The sequence below is a fragment of the Macaca mulatta genome, chromosome 9, assembly GCF_049350105.2.
Source record: "Macaca mulatta isolate MMU2019108-1 chromosome 9, T2T-MMU8v2.0, whole genome shotgun sequence".
NCBI classification, from domain to species: Eukaryota; Metazoa; Chordata; class Mammalia; order Primates; family Cercopithecidae; genus Macaca; species Macaca mulatta.
The window spans coordinates 131225362-131249590 of NC_133414.1; the positions used below are offsets into that span (position 1 = coordinate 131225362).

Sequence of the window (24229 nt, forward strand, 5' to 3'; positions counted from 1 at the left end):
TGCCCAGGCTTGTCTCGAATTCCTGGAATCTGGGATTATAGGCATGAGCCACTGTGCCCGGCCATTTTCTTATGAAAATTTTTCGTTCTCTTTTTCTTTTCTTTTTTTTTTTTTTTTTTAAGACAGGGTCTTGCTCTGTTGCCCAGGCTGGAGTGCAGTGGCTCAATCTCAGCTCACTGCAACCTCCACCTCCTGGGCTTAAGCCATCCTTCTACCCCAGCCTCCCAAGTAGCTGGGACTACAGGCATGTGCCACCGTGCCTGGCTAATTTTTATATATTTTTTTTTTTTTTTTTGTAGAGATAAGGTTTTACCATGTTGCCCTGGCTGGTCTCAAACTTTTGAGCTCAAACAGTCCACCCGCCTTGGCCTCCCAAAGTGCTGAGATTATAGGTGTGAGCTACTGTGCCTGGCCCAAAAATTTTTAATGTTTTTTATTTCCCAGTTATTAATTTATCTGGAATAATTTTTTGTGTAGTGTGTGAGTTTGGGATCTGACTGAACTTTTTTACCCTATAGATAACCACTTGGACCAGGACATTTATTGAATAATCTCTTTTTTTTTTTTCAGTAATGAGTAATATTACTTGTCATCTGTCACATTTTCTCATTCATGGGTGGGCCTGGGTCTGGCTCTCAGTAGTAGGTTTTGTTTTTGTTGTTTTGTTAATTATTTTATTTTATTTTACTTTTTGAGACAGAGTCTTGCTCTGTCACCCAGGCTGGGGTGCAGTGACGTGATCTTGGCTCACTGCAACTTCCACCTCCCAGATTCAAGCGATTCTCGTGCCTCAGCCTCCCGAGTAACAGGGACTATAGGCATATGCCACCATGCCCAGCTAATTTTATATATATATATATATTTTTTTTTTTTAGTAGAGATGGGGTTTCGGGTTTCACCATGTTGCCCAGGCAGGCCTGGAACTCCTGAGCTCAAGCAATCCACCCGCCTCAGCCTCCCAAAGTGCTAGGATTACAGGCATCAGCCACCGCTCCTGGCCACCAGCTAATTTTTGTATTTTTAGTAGAGACAGGGTTTCATCATGTTGGCAGGACGGTCTCAAACTCCTGGCCTCAAGTGATCCTCCCACCTCGACTTTCCAAAGTGCTGGGATTACAGGCGTGAGCCACTGCCCCCACCTGTTGTTTTCTAAAGTAAAACTCTAGGAATGATAAATTGGTCCTTGTATTAGTGTGTTCTTGCACTGCTATAAATAACTTAAGGCCGGGCATGGTGGCTCACACCTGTAATCCCAGCACTTTGGGAGGCCGAGGTGGGTGGATCACCTGAGGTCACGAGTTCAAGACCAGCCTGACCAATATGGTGAAACCCTGTCTTTACTAAACATACAAAACTTAGCTGGGCGTGGTGGCATATGCCTGTAGTCCCAGCTACTCAGGAGGCTGAGACAGGAGAATTGCTTAAACCCAGGAGGTGGAGGTTGCAGTGAGCCAAGATTGCGCCACTGCCCTCCAGCCTGGACAACAGAGAGACTCTGTTTCAAAAACGAATGAACAAAAAGGCCGGGTGCGGTGGCTCGCCTGTAATCCCAGCACTTTGGAAAGCTGAGGCAGGTGGATCACGAGGTCAGGAGTTTGAGACCAACCTAGCTAATATGGTGAAACCCCGTCTCTACTCAAAATACAAAAATTAGCCAGACGTGGTGGCACATGCCTGTAGTCCCAGCTACTCAGGAGGCTGAGGCAGGAGAATCACTTGAACCCTGGAGGTGGAGGTTATATTGAGCCAAGATCATGCTACTATACTCTGGCCTGGGTTACAGAGTGAGACTCTGTCTCAAAAAAAAAAAAAAAAAAAAAAAAGATAACTGATACTAGGTAATTTATAAAGAAAAGCAGTTGAATTGGCACATGGTTCTGCAGACTGTACAGGAAGCATAGTGGCTTCAGCTTCTGTGGAAGCCTCAGGAAACTTACAATCATGGCAGAGGGTGAAGGGGAAGCAGGCACGTCTTACATGGTTGGAGCAGGAGGAAGGTGGGGGAAGGTGCTGTATACTTTTAAACCAGATCTTGTGAGAACTCAATCATGAGAACCACACTAAGGGGATGGTGCTAAACCATTCATGAGAAATCACCCCCATGATCTAGTCACCTCTCAGCCGGCCCCACCTCCAACATTGAGGATTACAATTCGACATGAGATTTGGGTGGGAACACAGATCCAAACCATACCAGTCACTCCTCAGATAATTTTTTTTTTTTTTTTTTTTTGGTAATTGTATTGCTCTGTGAAATCAAAAAAATCTGGGAATCATTGTTCTAACACCAATCCCAGAGGTCTGCTAATTCCTGATTTGCCTTGAATCCTTAAAGATGATGCCATTTCTACCCTGAGAACCCAGGCATTTGGCATTGATTTCCTGAAGGCAAAGACCTGAAGGGGGAACATCAGTCAAGAGATTCCTTGCTGCCTTCTGCCCCAGCTATCATTCTTGACCCCAAGAGCAATGATTGGAAAGTAAATGCCCTACTTCAGTCTTGTCTTTGACACTGACGGATGATTTTGGAATATTTGGAGTTGTGTGAATTTCTTCAGGCAACTGATAATAATGTAGTCTAAGTAACTGCCACAGGGTGCAGCTAATGTTCCCAAATGAATAAAGCAGTGAAAGAGAGCAGTCAATGAGCTTTTAGACCCAATGCTTTTGATGGGTTCACCATATTTCTTCCTACTCCAGTAAGGTTGGTCATGTTTATGATGCAGGTTACATCGCTGGATTTGTAGACTTGGAGGTGAGCAACAGACCAGACCTCTATGATGTGTTTGTGAATCTGGCAGAGAGTGAGATTACCATTGCTCCCCTTGCAAAAGGTTTGTTCTCTGTTCTGTTCTGTTCTTGATACAAGATATAAGCCAAACAGTTGTACATTTTTAGGCTGATTCTCTAAAACCAGTATTTGAGGGCTGGCTTACCCACTCTGCTGAAGATGGATATTTCCGTGTCTAGAACACAACATTTATTCCTGCAGACATAGACATATGAGCAGAACATCCCGGGTGCTTACAAAGTATATGCTAAGAAGTTAAATAGTCTGTTCATCTTGTTTCACCACTTTTGTGTTTAAACAAGGTGTATTATCTATTGCCACGTAACAAATTACTTCAGAACTTAGCGGTTTATTTTCTTAATTTTGAAATGTCTCTGAGTCATACAGAACTTGGTGGTTTAAAGCAACAAATATTCCTTTCTTCTTTTTTTTTTTTTTTTTTTTTTGAGGTGGAATCTCGCTCTGTCACCCAGGCTGGAGTGCAGTGGCCTGATTTTGGCTCGCTGCAGCCTGTGCCTCCCGGATTCAGGTGATTCTCATGTCTCAGACTCCTGAGCAGTTGGGTTTACAGGCGTGCACCACCATGCTTGGCTAATTTTTTTTTTTTTTCAAGTTGGAGTCTTACTCTGTTGCCCAGGCTGGAGTGCAATGGCACAGTCTTGGCTCACTGCAACCTCCGCCTCCCAGGTTCAAGTGATTCTCCTGCCTCAGCTTCCCAAGTATCTGGGATTACAGGCGCCCACCACCGCGCCCAGCTAATTTTGTATTTTTAGTGGGGATGGGGTTTCACCATGTTGGTCAGGCTGGTCTTGAGCTCCTGACCTCGTGATCTGCCCGCCTTGGCCTCTCAAAGTGCTGGGATTACAGGCGTGAGCCACTGCGCCTGGCCTAATTTTTGTATTTTTAGTTGAGACAGGGTTTCACCATGTCAGCCAGGCTGGTCTTGAACTCCTAACCTCAAGTGATCCACTGACCTCAGCCTCTCAAAGTGCTGGGATTACAGGTGTGAGCCATCATGTTCTAAAACAACAAATATTTATCTCACAGTTTTGGTGAATCAGGAATGGCTTATCTAGAGGTAGTTTTGGCTCAGGAAGTTTCAGTCACGATATCCCTGAGCCACAGTCATCTGAAGGCTCCACTGGGGCAAGAACACCCGCTTTCAACGTGCATGTCTGTTGGCAGGAGGTCTCAGTTCCTCCTGCCATGGGCCTCTCCATAGGGCTGCTTGAGAGTTCTTACAGTATGACAGCTGGCTCCCTCAAGAGTGAGTGACCCAAGAGAGAGAAGGAAGCCACAGTGCGTTTTATAATCTTGTCTTGATAAAGACATTGATAGTCACATCATTACTTCCTCCATATGCTATTTGTTAGAAGCAAATCACTAAGTTTAGTCAACATTTAAGGAGAAAGGAGTAAGTCTCCAACTCTTGAAGAAAGGCGTATCAAAGAATATGTAGACGTTTATCACTACACAGGGTTAAATGTGACTCCAGTATGGAAAATCTTTTTGAAGCACGTCTCGGTAAGCACAAGGGAATGAAACTGTTCTTAGAGCTAAGGATCAGGAAAGGGTGTACTAGTGTTAGAGTGGCATTCTTAGACATTTTAAATTGTCCCAAATTACAGCTACATAAAGTAGAAAAGATTGGCTTCAATGTGTGTTGAGCCCAGAGCACTACTCAGGTAGTGGTTTTAGATGGGATTACTGCTAACAGCTTTGTTTTGTCACTTATCTTTCTCCTAAAAGTGGGGACAGCTGAATGCTGACTGATTGGGAATTGAATTGGGAATTGTTAGATTCAATTATGTGAGGTTTTATTGAACAACTTCAAATTAATAGAACCATAACTGACTTTCCTTTAATTCATTGTAAAATTGCAAACATAATGCACACTCATGGTGAAAAATTCAAACTGTGGGTTCAGATCTTTAGGAAATAACTGCCTTTTGCAAAGCGAAAGTGAAAGAAAACTGGCTGTGGCCCGGGCCACTTAAGCAGCTGAAGCGTTAGGACCAGAAAGAGTGGCCATCTCCCTGCTGCCCTGTGTTGCTCTGTTTCTATAAAATGGGCTCATCCTAATCAGCACCGTTTGAATGGAGTTTGTCTCTTGAAGTGACAAACAAGTATCTGTTAACCTCCTCAGTGCAGACAGTAGCAGTGTTTGTAACCAAGCTAACTTAGGTGGCTTCCTTTGCTCATTTCTAAGAACCTAAACGAACTGAGTGCCCAGCTGTCTTCTGCAGAACTGACAGGAAACTCCTCTTTCACAATATTCCCACCAAAAAGAGAAATTTCTTAACTGAAAAGAGCTGGACTAGAAGGTCAGGCTCTTGGCTTATAGTCACAATTTAGTTGTAGTCAGAATTGTTCATTATGCTTTGGGAAGAAAAATAAAAGTTCTGGTCAGGTGGGTGTGAAGGGGAAATCTGGTTTGGTGTGATGTGTTTTTATGTTGGCCAAGAAGTATAAATCACGATTATATTATGCCTTTCCTCCCAGCATGTTGTCATATTTGTGGCTAGTGAAAAAATGGACATGTGGGAGGTTGTCAGCTGCTGTTTGAAAATTTCCTCAGTGTGGTCTTTCAAGTTTTCAGATAGGTGGCATGATTAGTTTTTATTATGTCAATTTCTAAATATTCACCTTCTTGATCTCACCAGAGGCCATGGCAATGGGCAAACTGCACAAAGAAATGGGTCAGCTAATTGTTCAGTCTGCAGAAGATCCAGAGAAATCAGACAGCCAGGTGATACAGGTAACTCCCTCACCTTCTGACTTACTGGAAGTCCTGACCCGGTGCCGCTGGGTGGTGTGCGGCAGAGGTGTGCACATCAGCAGAGTGGGGGGCTGTGGGAGAGGCCAGCGGGCAGGTGCTTAGAGGAGGGTTTGCAGATGGCCACAGCGATGATGGACAAGCAGGTGCAGGCTGGCCTGATCTAGTTAGTTACCGGGCTCGAGGGCAGGTATACACTGGGGCTGGTGCTGACGCCAACCGTTGGCAAACAGAAATGTAACTCCCGAGTGGTCTGGAAGGCTTTTCTGGGCCAGCCAGTGCGTTCTCTCTTCCTAGGAGAATTTCCCTGGAGGAACAAATTATAAAGGGGAGGTTGTTGCTGAACATGGGGAACTAGATAGATTGTCAAAATTTGGCTTTGCGTGTCTCCAGGACAACAGAAATGCAGTCAGACTCCTGTCCCACTTAGTGACTGTTGCCACATGCCACAGAGCCAGCTCCTTGCTGGGGTCTACCTGGCACGTGGACCAGAGTCCATGTGGACCAGTGGACACCTGCTCTGCCCTTGCCCAACTGGAATGGCAAATGGGTTTTATTTCTTGTACTTTCTACATAGTGGCCTGCATCCTTGCATTTGGCCTGTTCCCAGCTCCTTGCTCCTCTCCTGAAGGATAAACTTCCAGTGTTGCCTCATCTAGATGCCTGACTCATAACCTGGGGCTGGAGGGCCCAAAAGGACTGTCTCTGTCTGCACCTGTCCTCCCTGGGGGCACAGGGGCACCTCTGATATGCAGGCTATACTCATTCGGCCCAACCTGGCGCCTTCTCCATTTATCCATTCATTTATTCAGTGTTTCTTGAGCTCTGTTTGTCAGGCATTGCACTGGCAGTGGGGATGCAGTGGTGAGCAAATCCCTGCCCTCATGGAGCCTGTACTTCAGTGGAGTAGATGCACAGAAAATAATGAATGACAAGATAATTACAACCCATGATAGGTGCTGTGACAGAAGGGGTTGAGGTGGAGAATACTGGGGGAGGGGTAGGCCAGCTCTCTAAGGAGGTGACATGTCAGCAGAAAGATGAGAGGGGCCATTTCTCTGCCGTGCTGATGGCCTGGCCAGCTGTGAGCAGGAAGAGTGGGCTGATCTTGCCCTGAGGACCTGAACACTGGAGACTCTGGGGCTGCTGCCTTCCTACCATGTGAATCCTCACTGCCCACCTAACCCCCAGCATTAAAGACATACTCTTACAATATCGGCAACATATGTGAACTTGAGTTTTGCATTACTGTGGTGTTCACAGACTAAAAGTGCTACCTAGATGACTTAGTATAATATATGTGACCTTGGGGAGGGCAAGTGAAAGTGCTGGGAATGCTGTGAGGGTTCAAAAATATATGCATGAATTAATGATGTCAGCAAACAAGAAAGAAGACATGATTTTTTTACTTTTTTTCTTCATTGAGTTTCACTGTCACCCAGGGTGGAGTGCAGTGGTGCAATCTTGGCTCACTGCAGCCTCCACTACGCAGGTTCAAATGATTCTCCTGCCTCAGCCTCCCAAGTAGCAGGCACCAGGATTACAGGTGCCTGGCACCGCACGTGACTAATCTTGTATTTCTAATAGAGATGGGGTTTCACCACGTTGACCAGGCTGATCTTGAACTCCTGACTGGAGCCAGTGCTCCGCCCGCCTCGGCCTCCCAAAGTGCTGGGATTACAGGCATGACCCACCATGCCTGGCCAGAAGACATGATTTTAATGAGCGCTTTAGTGAGTCCTCAGCCACCCAAAAGGAATAAAGCCTGCGTGGCAGGTGCTGGGTTACTTATCCCAGGCAGACAAGGACTTTTGGGAAGAGATTCCTTCAAAAAACAGTAGCAGCATTTCTCAAAAAGTTAAACATCGAGTTACCATATGATTTGGCAATGCTGTTGCTGGGTATATACCCAAAATAATTGAAAGCAGGGACTTGGCCGGGCCTGATGGCTCATGCATGTAATCCCAGCACTTTGGGAGGCCGAGGTGGGTGGATCACCTGAGGTCAGGAGTTCGAGACCAGCCTGGCCAACATGGCAAAACCCTGTCTCTACCAAAAATACAAAACTTAGCCGGGTGTGGTAGTGGGCACCTGTAATCCCAGCTACTTGGGAAGCCAAGACAGGAGAATTGCTCGAACCCGGGAGGTGGGGGGTTGCAGTGAGCCGAGATTGTGCCATTGCACTCCAGGCTGGGCAACAAGAGCGAAACTCCATCTCAAAAAAAAAAAAAAAAAAAAAAAGAAAGAAAAAGAAAAAGAAACAATACAGTAAAAATATAGCATTATCATCTTATGAGACTACCATTGTATATGTGGTCCCTGGTTGACCAAAACGTCATTATGTCGTGCATGACTGTACTTGTATGGAAATATCCATAGCAGTGTTACTCACAGTAGCCTTTAAAAGGTGGCAGAAGCAACCTAGTGTCCTTCAGCAGATGACTGGGCAAACAAAATGTAGTCTTTATATACAGTAGAATATTACTCAGCTGAAAAAGGAATGGAATGTTTTGAATGTGGTTTTTGTTGGGGGGCGAAAAAAGGAATAGAATTCTGATACATGCTATAACATGGATGAACCTTGAAAACATGCTAATGAAGTAAGCCAGACACTGAAGGGTAAACGATGTATGATTCCACGTATATGAGCTATCTAGAGCAGACAAATTCACAGAGTTAGAAAGCAGAGGTTACCAGGGCTAAGCGAGGGGAAATGCGGTTATTTAATGAGTACAGAGTTTCTGTTTGTGATGGTGAAAAGTGCTGGAAATACGGATGATGGTTGTGCATCGTTGCAAATGTACTTAATGCCACTGAATTATACACTCAGAAAATGGCTAAAATGGTAAAAAAAACAAATAATAAAAATATGATTTTTCTAAGTTAATTTGTTTCATTTTTCCTAATTTTTTTCTTTAAAAAGAATTATCAGGCCAGGTGCAATGGCTCAGATCTATAATCCCAGCAGTTTGGGAGGCTGAGGTGGGCAGATCGCTTGAGCCCAGGGGTTTGAGACCAGCCTGGGCAACATGGTAAAACCCCATCTCTACAAAAAGTATTAAAAAATTAGCTGGGTGTGGTGGCGCAAGCCTGTAGTCCTAGCTACTCAGGAGGCTGAGGTGGGTAGATCAGTTGAGCCTGGGAAGTCGAGGCTGCAGTGAGCCATGATTGCACCGCTGCACTCCAACCTGAGTAACAGAGCAAGACCCTGTCTCCAAAACAACAAAAAAAGGAGTTACCTTTTTTGTTGTTCATTTTGGAGACAGGGTTGTCCAGGCTGGAGTGCAGTGGTGCAATCATGGCTCACTGCAGCCTCTAACTTCTGGCTCAAGCCATCCTCCTGCCACGGTCTCCCAAAGTGCTGGAATTACAGGCATGAGCCACCATGCCGAGCTCATTTTTCATAGTTTATAGACAGTCTGAAAAAAATAGCAGGAAGAATTCTACAGAGTAAATATTCAAATTTCGGATACTAACATGTTGCATATTTTCCTGTTCTATTAAAGGATATTGCTCTAAAAACAAGAGAAATCTTTACCAACCTAGCACCATTTTCAGAAGTTTCGGCTGATGGAGAAAAGAGAGTCCTTAATTTGGAGGCACTAAAGCAAAAACGATTTCCACCAGCAACAGAAAACTTCCTTTATCATCTAGCAGCAGCCGAACAAATGCTGAAAATCTGACTGTGTGACAGAATGTATCACTGATGACTGATAGAAAGCCCTCTTTCACTCTGATTATCCATTAACTACATAAAGTCCTGAAAATTACAGAGAAACTGTTATATATTTTTAATGATTTATTTGCAGGTATTGAGATTTGACCTGAAAAACAATGAAACACATGAACATACTTCTGATTTTCTCCTAGCTGATTAGTTTCCTGCCTGCTGTCAGTGCTGGACAAAGTGCTGTTACTACTTTATATAACATTACAAAACAGCTAGAGGTCCTGGGGTAAGAGAAAAAAAGCACATTATGACAAATGCGAAAGCCTTCATTATTACACATTCCAGTTTCTCACTGTGTAGTCATAAGCGAATGGTTTACTTTCAGAAAGCTGCCTGAAATGTCCCTTTGTATTCTAGGAAGAACTTTAATTCCTCCTGAGGAACTCTACTTTCTGAGCCCAACTGCTAAGTTTTCTGCAGAACTGTCTAGAAGATCATTCAAGAGAGCCTGCAGTTGCACTTTCTTGTAAAAGTTAAAAAAACAAACAAAAAGGTTTTTCCCGGCTTTTGAACATTTTGCCTATATTATGAGAGTTTTGCATATATTTTATACTTGAGTAGACAACTTTAATAATCCAGATTTATACTATCACAGATGTAAGCATTTGGCAAACGTTCAGCCATTAGCACTCATTTAACCCTGTTAGCAATATTCTTTTGAAAAAGGTGCCAGTCCTTATGTGGTAAACTAAGAAGCCCATTGAATATAACAGTGTGTAGGACTGAAACAGTGACCTTATATTATTGCTAAGGGAATATGAGATTAACTTCCTACAGGGGCCAAAACCAGAGAAAGGCTTCCAACAACTTTGGTGAAAGTAATTTGGCCACATGTCAAGCCAACTGTTTGTATTCATTTATGTACCTTTTTCACAACTGGAGACCTTAACATTGCCAAATCAGCATGGAGGCCTCAATTACGTGCTTGTTAGTGTGTCATTCATGTTGATTGTAAGGGATTACTTTCACTCAGTACTGATGTCCTTGGAAATCTTACCTGGAAACATGTTTGCAAAAAACATTATTGGATCTTTTTTTTCTTGGTATTACATATTTGTTAAATAAAAATTAAACACCCTCCCTTTTTGAGTGAGGGCAGGGGAGGACCTGAAATAAGATGATGTTTACTAAGGCAAATAATTGAAAATTAAATCTGCACTTTATGGAAATGAAAAATACTAATATCTTTTTCCTCATTTTTTTGTATTACTATATTAGCTAATGATCAAAGTTGTTAAAATTATAAATTTATGATGCAGAAATAAAATGGAAATATTTTGATATTCAACTACTTTTAGGTGGGTGACGAATTGTCCCCTCTTTCTCTAATTCTGCTCATTCCAAAGAAAACGGAGAAAAAAAACTGTGAGGGCACTAGGGAATTATTAAAAGACCTGTCTGAAAGTTCAAGATGGCCAAGGGTGCAGTGGCTCATGCCTGTAATCCCAGCACTTTGGGACGCCGAGGTAGGCGGATCACCTGAGATTGAGTTTGAGAATAGCCTGGCCAACGTGGTGAAACCCCGTCTCTACTAAAAGTACAAAAATTAGCTGGGTGTGGTGGCAGGTGCCTGTAATCCCAGCTACTCAGGAGGCTGAGGCAGGAGAATTGCCTGAACCTGGGAGGCGGAGGTTGCAGTGAGCCGAGATTGCACCATTGCACTCCAGCCGGGGCAACAAAATGAGACTCGGTCTCAAAAAAAAAAAAGTTCAAGCCGTCCCTCGCCACACACCCTTTCCTCCCGCTCTAGCCCTCCTCCACTCGCCTTCCTGGAGCTGCCTCTGTAACTTCAGTCTCCTGTCCTTGGAAGGTGCCTTCACATTTCTGTCATCTGGTAGTGGTTAAGCCTCCACCTGCAGCTGTTGCCCATCTTGTTCTCTAACTTTAATTTTGGTTAGTGTCAGCCTGTGGTCAGACTGAGCCATTTACTGATTTTGTCCTTTTAGGCTGTTGTGAAACTCTCCTCACCAGATTTGGAAATTAACCGTCATTCTGGCCTTGGGGAAACAAAACCACAGATAATTCTTTGGTAATTTGGGGTAGGGTGCATTGAAAACGTTAGTCCAATACTCAAATGTTGAGGTACCTACTCTGGGCCATGCCTGTGTTGTATTTTGGGCTACCCTTATGGGCAGCAGTCCCTGCTCTCGCGGTGCTGCGCAGTCCGCTTGGGGAATAGGGTCAGCAAACAGGCTGCTGTCGTGCGGCTAGTGCTAGGCGTGATGTGTGAAACAGAGTGGTATCGGAGCACACAGATGGGGACCCAGTTCAGTGCTGTCAATCCTGGAAGGCCTCTCAGAGGGAGTGATCGATGTCAAAGTCAGACCTGAAGCATAAGAAGACATCTACTCAGACCAGAGGAAACAGCTGTGTGAAGGTCTGGAGAAGAGACCACAGCCCATGTGAGGACCTGAAGGGTCTAGAGGGAGGGGAGGGAGTGGCAGGATATGAGTATGGGAAAGGCTTGCTGTGGTGAGGAATGTGGGCTTGATCCTGACGCACTGGGAGGCCATTTAAGGCTTTTCAGGCCGGGTGCAGTGCTCATGCCTGTAATCCCAGCACTTTGAGGGGCCAAAGCGGGTGGATCACGAGGACAGATGACAGCCTGGCCAACAGGGTGAAACCCCATCTCTACTAAAAACAAACAAAAATTAGCTGAATGTGGTGGCTGGTGCACACCTGTAGTCCCAGCTACTCAGGAGGCTGAGGCTCAAGAATCACTTGAACCCAGTGTCGGGCCTCTGAGCCCAAGCCTGCATGTATTCATCCAGATGGTCTGAAGTAACTGAAGAATCACAAAACAAGTGATAATGGCCTGTTCCTGCCTTAACTGATGACATTACCTTGTGAAATTCCTTCTCCTGGCTCATCCTGGCTCAAAAGCACCCCCACTGAGCACCTTGTGACCCCCACCGCTGCCAGCCAGAGAACTAATTTTCCACTACCTACCCAAATCTTATAAAACGGCCCCACCCCTATCTCCCTTCACTGACTCTTTTTGGCCCACCTGCACCCAGGTGATTAAAAAGCTTTATTGCTCACATAAAGGCTGTTTGGTGGTCTTTTCACATGGACGCGCGTGAAACCCAGGAGGTGGAGGTTGCAGTGAGCCAAGATCGTGCCACTGCACTCTACACTCCAGCCTGAGTGACAGAGCAAGTCTCCGTCTCAAAACAAAAAAAACTGTTCAGCAGGTGTGATTTAGAAGAGCAGGCTGGAACGTGAACCAGAGGGAGTAGGCAGGAGATGGGCCAGGCAGTGCCAGCAGGGGACGCTGTTGGACTGCGCTGGGCGGTAGCAGCGGGCATACATGGGTTCCAGACTCCATGTACTGGGCCCCGTCTACTGAATACGCTGGGGTTAAGGTGGGGAGAGGGCGTCTCCAGTGATCCTGTCTGGTGCACCTGGGTAGGTGGTGGTGTCAATTCCTGAGACTGGGAGGGAGAGCTGCTTTCAAGTTTGGATGGGTTGAGTTTGAGGTGTCTGGGACATCCATATGGCAAAGTGCAGCCAAGTAAGCAGCTCAGTGACCAGCCTGAGTGCCCAGCAGTGTGGCAGTGCCACATTCAGGTGGGTCACGGATGAGAGCAGTCTTAGTAGAACTGGAGGTGGGGCAGAGACTGTGAGGGCGACAACTCTTTTAAGGTCTGGCTACAGCCGGGCGTGGTTGCAGGCGCCTGTAGTCCCAGCCACTCAGGAGGCTGAGGCAGGTGGGTCCCTTGAGCCCAGGAGTTCAAGGCTGCAGTGAGCTATGGTTGTGCCACTGTACTCCAGCCTGGGTGACAGCAAGATCCGGTCTCTAATGAGGCAGGTGACAAGCAGTTTCTTTCTTTTTGAGACACAGTCTAGTTCTGTCACCCAGGCTGGAATGCAATGGCGCGACCTTGACTCACTGCAACCTCTGCCGCCAGGGTTCAAGTGATTCTCGTGCCTCAGCCTCCAGAGAGGAGAAAGGAGGCACTGGGCAGAGGGCAGCAAAGGTTTTAAGCAGCCGTCTAGATTGGAGGACGCTGAGTAAGGAAACAAGATTGCTTTTGGGGTCGGAGGCCATAAACAGCGCCCCAGGGGTACGTGTTCCACTTGAAATGGCCTATCCATTGGACGCCTGTGTCCTGGGCACGGTGGACTCTTTGTGTTCTTTCTTCAAATACTCAACTTGAGACAGGTTTATTAGGTAATTAGTGATTTCATAGTATCCTTTCGCAGGCCGATCCCCACTCCAACCATCTCCTTAGCAACCCCAAGGATGTCAGACGGGGCACCCTCCCACCGTCTTCTCCAGCCAGCCTTAAAAACCCCAGACATGCCAGCCTGGGAGTGATCTCAGTGTGGAACTTTAAGTCACCTTGTCAGCACAGACACCTCTGGGGTCCCCAGAAGACCTCTGGCAGAGTTCTCTAAACCGAAGCTGGAGAGGTGAAGGTGTTCAAGCAGGAAGCACATAAATTCACCTGAAACTCATGCCTACACCCCTCTGTGGTAAAAGATTTCTGTTTCTTCTGTTGAAGGCTGAATTTTCTCTTCATGACTACGGCACTGTATCTGAAAAATAGTTAAATTCACAATATTTCTATTAATAGTTTTTCTTGCCTTAGAAGCCAAGCTAAAAAAATCATTTTCTGAAAGCCACCATTTCAGTCTATCTTTTTCAATAATGTCTAATCTATAGCAGAAAATGTAGCCTATTTTTTTTTTAAATCACCCAAGTAGTAAAGAAACTTTTTAAGCTTTTTTTTTTTTTTGATACAGAGTCTTGTTCTGTTGCCCAGGCTGGAGTACAGTGGCACCATCTCAGCTCACTGCAACCTCTACCCTCCAAGTTCAAGTGATTCTCGTAGCTCAGCCACCCGAGTAGCTGGGATTACAGGCGCGCACCACCACCTCTGGCCTATTATTGTTATTTACTTATCTCTATATTTGTTTATAATTGAAACTTTCCATTAAAAAGTTTTAAGATGGCTGGGCACAATGGCTCATGCCTGTAATCCCAACACTTTGGGAGGCTGAGGCGGGTAGATCACTTGAGACCAGCCTGGCTAACATGGTGAAACCCCATTTCTACAAAAAATACACAAATTAGCCGGGCGTGGTGGTGGGTGCCTGTAATCCCAGCTACTCCGGTGGCTGAGGCACGAGAATCGCTTGAACCTGGGAGGTGGAGGTTACAGTGAGCCAAGATCAGGAGGATTGCTTGAGGTGGGGAGTTTGCAATCAGCCTGGGCAATACAGTGGGACCCTGTCTCTACAAAAAATAAAAATGAGCCAGGTGTGGTGGTACGTTCCTGTAGTCCCAGCTACTTGAGAGGCTGAGGCCAGAGGATCACTTGAGCCTGGGAGTCAAGGCTGCAGCAAGCCGTGATTATACCACTGCCCTCCCGCCTGGGCAACAGAGAGAAACCCTGTCTCAAACATACAAACAAACAAAAAACAAATGTGGAAAGAATGTAATGAACTCACATGTGCTCACTCAGGAATAACTATTAACAATTTGCAGATCTCATTTCATCACGCACCTCCCACACCCAGCAGTAGGGTTTTTTCCCTTGAGTATTTTAAGGCAATTCTCATGTCATGTCACTATGCCATTATCATACGCAACAAAATTAGTAGTAACTCCTTATCTCATCTAAGCACCTCCATGCCCGCCTTGAGCCAACAGGATATTTTCTTTTTTTTTTTTTGAGATGGAGTCTCACTCCGTCGCCCAGGCTGGAGTGCAGTGGCACAATCTCGGCTCACTGCAAGCTCCACCTCTGGGGTTCATGCCATTCTCCTGTCTCAACCTCCAAAGTAGGTGGGACCACAGGAGCCCGCCACCACACCTGGCTAATATTTTGAATTTTTAATAGAGACGGGGTTTCACCGTGTTAACCAGGATGGTCTCAACGTCCTGACCTCGTGATCCACCCGCCTCGGCCTCCCAAAGTGCTGGGATTACAAGCATGAGCCACCACGCCCGACCCCAACAGGATATTTTCAAAGTCCAGCAAGCAAGTCTTGGCATCTGGGGTCATGTGTGTAACTGACTCCCTTTCCTGCCTCCACTCTAGTCTCTGGGAGTTCTGCCCCTTCCAACCTTGAATGACTCACCTGCCGCCCACCTCCTCGGCCTGGCTGTGCAGGCCTTGCCACCTGGCCCCCAGCATCCTGCCTGTTCCTTGTAGCCTCACGTGCCCATTCAGCCCTTCCCATCCTCCACTGGGAATAAACTCTTCCTCTCCTTCCTGGGCTCAAGTGATCCTCTCACCGCAGCCTTCTGAGTAGCTGGGACTGCAGCTGTCTGCCACTTCACCCCACTAATTTTTTTTTTTTTGAGACAGAGTCTCACTCTGTGGCCCCATTGCAGCCTTGACCAAAGATCAGGTGATCTTCCTACCTCAGCTGCCTGAGTGGCTGGGACTACAGGCACATACCACCATGCCTGGCTAATTATTACTATTATTTTTTCTTTTTAATTTTTTTCAGAATAGAGATGAGGTTCAGGCTGGTTTCAAACCCTGAGCTAAAGTGATCCTCCTGCCTTGGCCTCCCAAAGTGCTGGGATTACAGGTGTGACCCACCGTGCCCAGCCAAATTTTTATTTTCAGCAGAGACGAGGTCTTGCTATGTTGCCCTGGCTGGTCTTGAACTCCGGCTCAAGTGATCCTCCCACTTGGGCTTCCCAGAGTGCTAGGATTACAGGCATGAGCCACAGCCCCCGACCTAATTTTTAGAACATTTTATGTAGAAACGGGGTCTCACTGCATTCCCCAGGCTGGTCTGGAACTCGTGGCCTCAAGCAATCTTTCCAGCTTGGTCTCCCAAAGTGTTGGGATTACAGACATGAGCCACCATGCCTGGCCTGAAATTTTATTCTGAGATGCTGCCTCACTCCCCAACCCCTCGCCCATAGCATAGTAATAAGCATAACTATCTAAAATAATTTGAAACTTCTACGTTGTGCTGGCAAAGTTGCTTGAATGAATGATCCTAAAACCTAAACCTATAAAATGTGGATTCTGAACAAGATCACTCCATAAATATGCTTTTGAGGACATATATATTTATAGTGACAGAAACAAGCACTTAAAATATTTAGCCAAGAAATTGCTGATATCTGCTAGCATCAATAATGTCCTTGACATCTGCTAGAAATTTATGGCAGAGCTTCGGAAATTAAAAAAACTGGCTTTCTGACTTAAAAAAAAAAAAATGTCCTTGCTGCCTACTGAGCAACAACCCTTGGTAGAGATGCCATTATCTTCAGCTCTCTTTAACAGATAAGAAAATGGAACAAGTTGACCAAGGTCGTGGAGAAGCTGGAATCTGAGTCCAGGCAGTCTGACTCATAATAAATTATATTATAAATTATCTACAGAACTGGGCTGTCCAATAGCCACTAAGCACACAAGAGTACCTAATTTAAAATTTAACTTAATTTACAATTCCATTCCCTAGTCACACCAGCCTCTCCTGAAGTGCTCAGTAGCACATGTAGCTCTTGGCTACCATACTGGACAGCACCAATCTATTATAGAACATTTCCAGCACTGCAGAAAGTTCTATTGGAGAGGGCGTAGTTAGAGAACATTTTGGAGTATTTAAAATTTATTTCATTAAGCAGTTTTAAAACATTTCTTTTTATGCCCCAGAAAAAAATGCTTATGAAATAGTGTTAAGAAAAACAGAACCCAAAACTGCACCAAGAGAATTGAGGGACAGAATTAAATATAAATATCATTACAGTTAACCCTTGAATAATACAGGTTTGAACAATGCAGGTCCACCTATACACTGATTTTCTTCCTCCTACGTCACCTGTGAGACAGCCAGACCAACCCCTCTTCCTCCTCCGCAGCCTACTCGACATGAAGATGACGAGGATGAAGACCTTGATCCTTACTGAAACTGATGACTCACCTTCATGTAATAAACAGTAAATACATTTTTTCCTCCTTATGATTTTTTTTTTTTTTTTTTTTTTTTGAGACAGAGTCTCACTCTGTCGCCCAGGCTGGAGTACAATGTCATGATCTTGGCTCATTGCAACCTCCACATCCCCAGGTTCAACCGATTCTCCTGCCTCAGCCTCCTGAGTAGCTGGGATTACAGGCACCACCACACCTGGCTAATTTTTGTATTTTTAGTAGAGCTGGAGTTTTATTTTTTATTTATTTATTTTTTTGAGACGGAGTCTCGCTCTGTCGCCCAGCCCAGGCTGGAGTGCAGTGGCGCGATCTCGGCTCACTGCAAGCTCCGCCTCCCGGGTTCACGCCATTCTCCTGCCTCAGCCTCCCGAGTAGCTGGGACTACAGGCGCCCACAACCGCGCCCGGCTAATTTTTTGTAATTTTTAGTAGAGACGGGGTTTCACCGTGGTCTCGATCTCCTGACCTTGTGATCCGCCCGCCTCAGCCTCCCAAAGTGCTGGGATTACAGGCGTGAGCCACCGCGCCCGGCCCTGGAGTTTTATTTACCATGCTGGCCAAGCTGCTCTTGAACTCCTGATCTCAAGTTATCTGCCCGCCTCAGCGTCCCAAAGTGCTAAGATTACAGGCATGAGCCACCGCACCTGGCCTGATTTTCTGATTTTCTTTTTTTTTTTTTGGACGGAGTCTCTCTCTTGTCGCCCAGGCTGGAGTGCAGTGGTGCGATCTTGGCTCACTGCAAGCTCCGCCTCCCAGGTTCAAGCCATTCTCCTGCCTCAGCCTCCCAAGTAGCTGGGACTACCGGCGCCCGCCACCGTGCTCGGCTAATTTTTTTGTATTTTTAGTTGAGACAGGGTTTCACCGTGTTAGCCAGGATGGTCTCGATCTCCTGACCTCATGATCCACCCGCCTCGGCCTCCCAAAGTGCTGGGATTACAGGTGTGAGCCACTGCGCCTGGCCTGATTTTCTTAATAACATTCTATTTTCTCTAGTTTATTGTAGGAATACATTATATAACACATATAGAATATGAAATATGTGTTACTTGACTTTTTATGCTATTGGTAAGCCTTCTGGTCAACAGTAAGCTATTAATAGTTAAGTTTTCGGGGAGTCAAAGGTTATACTTGGATTTTTGACTACTAACCCCCAAGTTGTTCAAAAGTCAACTGTATTTTGTTTTACTATTTTATTTTTTTGAAATAGGGTCTCACTCTCACCCAGGCTGGAGTACAGTGGTGCAATCACAGCTCACTGCAGCCTCAACCCTGGGCCCAGGTGATCCTCCCACCTCAGTCTCCCGAGCAGCTGGGACAACAGGTGTACATCACCACACCCAGCTAATTTGTGTATTATTTTTTCTAAAGATAGGGTCTTACTATGTTGCCTAGGTAGGTCTTGAACTCCTGGGCTCAAGCAATCTTCCCACCTTGGCCTCCCAAAGTGCTGGGATTACAAGTGTGAGCCACTGCACCTGGTCTTGTTTTATATTTTTATAAACCTTGCAGATTTGTAAGAATAACTTATTTACTTTACTCTTATAACCGCAAAATAAAAAACTTTGAGAGAAAAGTGGAATGGGGGCACTTACCTGTCCAATCTGTGGAAATACACTAAAAGAAACTGGCACCATCAGTCCCATTGTCAGGAAAGTACAAGACAGTTTCAGGATCCACAATGACCCTGGGTTTTTCAGGAAAAACTGGGTCCTGTAAGAGACAAGGCATGGCTCACTAGTGATGTGAAACTATCAGGGCTTATTTTCTTTTTTTTTTTGAGACGGAGTCTCGCTCTGTCGCCCAGGCTGGAGTGCAGTGGCCAGATCTCCGCTCACTGCAAGCTCCGCCTCCCGGGTTCACGCCATTCTCCTGCCTCAGCCTCCCGAGCAGCTGGGACTACAGGCGCCTGCCACCTCGCCCGGCTAGTTTTTTTGTATTTTTAGTAGAGACGGGGTTTCACCGTGTTAGCCAGGATGGTCTCGATCTCCTGACCTCGTGATCCGCCCGTCTCGGCCTCCCAAAGTGCTGGGATTACAGGCTTGAGCCACCGTGCCCGGCCCAGGGCTTATTTTCTGAACAGCTGAATCAGGGCCTGTTTTTTTTTTGCTTTGTTTTGTTTTTTAATTTTTATTTTTAGTGCACCTGAACAGCTGGATCAGGGCCTGTTCTTTTTTCTTTTTATTGTACCTGAACAGCTAGATCAAGGCCTGTTTTCTCTATTTTTTTGAGAGAGTCTTCCTCTGTCGCCCAGGCTGGAGTACAATGGTGCGATTTTGGTTCACTGCAACCTCTGCCTCCTGGGTTCAAGCGATTCTCCTGTATCAGTCTCCTGGGTAGCTGGGATTATAGGCGCCCGCCACCACGCCTGGCTAATTTTTGTATTTTCAGTAGAGGCAGGGTTTCACCATGTTGCCTAGGCTGGTCTCAAACTCCTCCTGACCTCAGGTGATCTACCCACCTCAGCCTCCCAAAGTGCTGGGATTACAGGCGTGAGCCACCGCGCCATCCCATCCCTCCTTCTTGGAAATGTGCTCTGTGTGTGGTCCTAGCAGGCGAATCCCAGCCTCGCCATGCTGCAGCTCAGGCACACAACCCAATTCAGGCCTACAGAATCCTTCCCCAGGAGTCTGCCCAGAGGGGAAGACATTCGTGCCTCCCCTGGGGTTTGCTGTAGTCCACCTCTGATCAGGAGGCTGTGAGGCCATGAGCTGGGAGTTACTAGCAAACGGGTCCCTCATCAATATGAAGAAGCCAATCTGGCAGGAGAGAAGGAACCAACACTCACGAGGGTGACAGGGAGGCGCGCCCAGCAAGGGAGCTTCTGTTCAAGCTGCCATGGTCTGCAATCCTTGCCCGTTCCGGCCCTAAAGCCCCACATCTCCCCTCGAGCCTGAGCTCTTGCAGGTTAGGCTTCTCATACGGGGGGCCACAGGAACCCTGATGGATGCCCAGGTCCTCCACCTCATAGACCATTTCTGGCTTCTTCAAAGGGGTGAGTCTGAATCCGGAGTCGCTGAAGCTAATTTAAAACATGCTTGGAATGGGGGTGCAGAGGGGCGGGCTTGAGCAATATTCACAGCACATCAGAGCCAGGGGAACGTGCACGTCATCCAAGCCCCTCATTCTAGAGGTGAGGAAATGGCCGTGGAAGGTCCTTGGACACGTCAAGGACGCGGGGTAACTGGAGGCAGAGCCTGGGCTGGATTCCCCATTCGGTGGAATCCACACACCTGGATTTCCATGCCTGCCACAATCTGACTGTCTTAGCTGTGATGCGTGTTTACGGGAAGGTTACTCCTTCCACCCTCTACCACGGTCAGTATCTGACAGGTTTTTATAAGGATTTGACTTTCAGATCCCTACCTGGGGATAGGACCATGCCTCTTACCTTTTAAAAAAGTAGGTGAAGATTTCAGGAATCAGAGCAGAGGTCCCAAACAGCACTGTCCTGGATACTGCCGTTTCTCTAACAGCCTAGCAAAAATGAAGAGAAACAGCTTAGGCCAGGCACGGTGCCTCACACCTGTAATCCCTGCACTTTGGGAGGCTGAGGCAGGTGGGTCGCTTGAGGTCAGCAGTTTGAGACCAGCCAGGCCAACGTGGTGAAACCCCCATCTCTACCAAAAAATACAAAAATTAGCCAGGTGTGGTGTTATGCGCCAGTAGTCCCAGCTACTCAGGAGACTGAGGCACGAGAATCACTCGAACCTGAGAAGCGGATGTTGCAGTGAGCCGAGATCACGCCAATGCACTCCAGATTGGGCAACAGAATGAAACTCTGTCTCAAAAAAGAAGCTTAGTACAGGAGCAAGACGATTTCTAGGGATCCCACAACTCCTGCCAGAGACAGGCAACAGCAACCCTCCCTTCTCACTCAGAAAAAGGATGCCCGTGGAGAGAGGCGGAGGGGATGCCCGTGGAGAGAGGCGGAGGGGATGCCTTCCACGTTCCTTTCCACATACAGGTGTGTGCAGGTCGGCCACACTTGGTGCCAGAAATAGCTAGGAGGGGATTTACCTCCTCGACTCCACAGTGGTCTCCATCCGTCTGCCAAACGACCCCAAATAAACTATCCACTACATACAAGCAAAGGTGGCTTCTAGACAGACCCTCACTGAGAACCAAATCGTTCCTCGGTGGAAATGCTGGATTTGCCACAGAGGTTCACTCCGTATTTCCCGTCCAAGCCACATCTCCGCCACCGGCCTGTCCTGTGCCTGGCTCGGCAGCAACTCCCATACCTGCCAGTGGGGGAGCCTCCAGATGCCCAGCTCTGAGGACACGGGCACGGCATGGGACCCACACGAGGTCGCCTGTCTGTACCCATTTCACAGCGAATTAAAAGTGTTGTACTATAAAATTGTGTTATGTACAGGTTATGTTTGCAATCTTTTCTATAATGTACATTACTCCATACATTAAACATTTACACATACAATTTACTGTATGGGTGAATATGCACAAAACCATGTACCCCTTAAGGGCACTTTAAGGGACTTGTAAGGGAAATTTTGACTATAAAACAGCTCACGTTAACTTTTTTACTACTTGTATTTATTTATTTATTTATTTATTTATTTATTTATTTATTTATTTTTAGAGACAGGGTCTCACTCTGTCATCCAGGCTGGAGTACAGCGGCATGATCATGGCTTACTGCAGCATTGACCTCCCAGGCTCAAGTGATCCTCCTACCTTAGCCTCCCAAGCAGCCAGGATCACAGGTACACCCTACCACACCCAGCTAACTTCGAATTTTTTGTAGAGATGGGGTCTCACTATGTTGCCCAAGCTGGTCCTGACTTCCTGGCCTCAAGCAATCCTCCTGCCCCAGCCTCCTAAGTAGCTAGCATGTTAACTTTAGAACCCACCCCTGGGTAAGACACATACACCACAAACAGCACATGGTATACCCAAGAGGGGCAGGCACACCTGCACCCATCCTTCCCTGAACTCTGTCCTTCCACTTCCAGCTTCCCATGAATGGCTTTGACCTACCTTCCCAGGCTCCTCCTACTGGCCAGCCCCTGCTCTCTGCTCACACCTCTGCCCTGCTGCGGGTGACAGTCACGCTTGTGCGGTTCCCTCTGCAGGGAATGCCTTTCCCCCCACAAAAGAGAGGAAGCCGAGGAGGGCTGTTTTAAAAATAAGGTCTCAGGGGCCAGGTGTGGTGGCTCACGCTTGTAATCCCAGCACTTTGGGAGGCCAAGGTGGGCAGATCACCTGAGGTCAGGAGTTCAAGACCAGCCCGGCCAACATGGTGAAACCCTGTCTCTACTAAAAATACAAAAATTAGCCGGGCATGATGGTAGGCACCTGTAATCCCAGCTACTTGGGAGACTGAGGCAGGAGAATTACTTGAACCTGGGAGGTGGAGGTTCCAGTGAGCCGAGATCACACCATTGCACTCCAGCCTGGGTAATAGAGTGAGACTCAGTCTCTAAAATAAAAGAAAGAAAATAAAATAAAAGTCTCAGGGACATAAAGTAAAATTGCTTGACTTCTGGAAGGGAAAAATGGCTGTTGGTGTGCCGTGCGTCCGTGTCAGTGGGGCGAGGCCCGTCTCTGTCCCTTGGTCCCGCGTATGGGGAGGACACCCCAGGTGAGACGCCATCATTAGGAGGCGCTGTGTGCAAAGGAGTGGCTTATGGGGCCAGTAGGGGGAATAATAGCCACGAGTCACCTGAAATCGGACCAACAGTGCCCTCTCACCATCAGATATTGCTGGTTACGCAGTTTCTGAAATTTTAGCTAAAGGAAATGACCTTCCGCGGACAGGGAAGTGATAGACGAATGCTTATTGCTTATGCACAGATGCAGACAATTTATTCTTCAGAGAAAAAAGACTTTTTTTTTTTTAAAGCAGGCCAGTAAAGCTTTTCTTTGACCCTAATATGCCCCTCATGCAAAAAACGGAGTTTCTTCTGGTGAGATGGACTCCAAACAGCCAGTCAAGCCTGAGGCTATCTTCCCACGGGGAGGCTGGGGCTCCTGTGGAGACGGGGCTCTCACTGGTCAGGGTGTGCGCCTCCAGAGCCTAGCACCAAGCCTGGCAGGCAGGAGGCGCTGGGAATAACTTGCCGTTTCAATATTTGCTTTAAACTGGGTGCAGTGCCTCACACCTCCCAGCGCTCTGGGAGGCCAAGACAGGAGGATCGCTTGAGACCAAGAGTTTGAGACCAGCCTGGGCAACATAGCAAGACCCCCCTCTCTACAAACATTTTTTTTTTTTAAATTAGCCATGTATGGTAGTGCACACCTGTAGTACTCAGGAGGCTGAGGCAGGAGGTTTGCTTGAGCCCAAGAAGTTGAGGCTGCAGCGAGCCATGTTCGTACCATTGCACTCCAGCTTGGGCGACAGAGGGAGACTCTGTCTCTATAAATAAATGAATAAATAAATGAACAAACTTAAAAAAATTTGCTCTCATTCTCCTCTCCAGCTTTACAAATACGTCACAGCAATAGTAACACCTTAAGTTCACACGGAGTTGCAGAGAAATACAAACACACATGTACATAAAGATGTGCAAGTGAACGTCAGAGCAGCCTGATTCATGATAACCCAAGGCTGGACACAACCCAAACATCCACTGCCTGCGGAATAGAGAAGCAAAATGCAGCACATCCAGGTATGGAATACTACTCAGCAGTGAAAAGTAACAAATGACCAACATGTGGTACAAGATGGATGAATCTCAAATGTGAAAGAAGCAAGACACAAAATACTACTGTGTGATTCACTTATGTATAATTTCTGGAAAAGGCAAAAACTAAGAAGACACAAAAGCAAGTCAGTGGCCGGGCACGGGGGTTCATGCCTGTAATCCCAGCACTTTGGGAAGCCGAGGCCAGTGGATCACAAGGTCAGGAGATTAAGGCCATCCTGGCTAACACGGGGAAACCCCATCTCTACTAAAAATACAAAAAATTATCCGGGCGTGGTGGCAGGCGCCTATAGTCCCAGCTACTCAGGAGGCTGAGGCAGGAGAATTGCTTCAACCTGGTAGACGGAGGTTGCAGTGAGCC

At 46.6% G+C, this 24229-nt stretch overlaps 2 protein-coding genes across 18 annotated transcripts in view; one reads left to right on the top strand and one right to left on the bottom strand.

Annotated features, from left to right (window-relative positions):
* Positions 1-10585, top strand: part of DENND10 (DENN domain containing 10) — a 33745-nt gene extending 23160 nt beyond the window's left edge. For all 8 annotated transcript variants that reach the window (XM_015148298.3, XM_015148299.3, XM_077947619.1 and 5 more), the window contains 3 exons: positions 2727-2834; positions 5455-5549; positions 9074-10585. In XM_015148298.3, coding sequence (XP_015003784.1) covers positions 2727-2834; positions 5455-5549; positions 9074-9250 — 380 coding nt within the window. In that variant the 3' untranslated portion in view covers positions 9251-10585. The remainder of the gene's footprint in view (positions 1-2726; positions 2835-5454; positions 5550-9073) is intronic.
* Positions 4627-24229, bottom strand: part of SFXN4 (sideroflexin 4) — a 34326-nt gene continuing 14723 nt past the window's right edge. For 3 of the 10 annotated variants that reach the window (XM_077947624.1, XM_077947623.1, XM_077947625.1), the window contains 3 exons: positions 20592-20677; positions 18796-18913; positions 13436-13839 (listed from right to left, as the gene is read on the bottom strand). In XM_077947624.1, the coding sequence (XP_077803750.1) occupies positions 13762-13839; positions 18796-18913; positions 20592-20677 (282 nt within the window). In that variant the 3' untranslated portion in view covers positions 13436-13761. Of the gene's footprint in view, positions 5875-9353; positions 11624-13435; positions 13840-18795; positions 18914-20591; positions 20678-23462; positions 23580-24229 lie in introns of those variants that run through there. The other 7 variants (XR_013398431.1, XR_013398429.1, XR_013398428.1 and 4 more) reach the window with 6 other exon arrangements.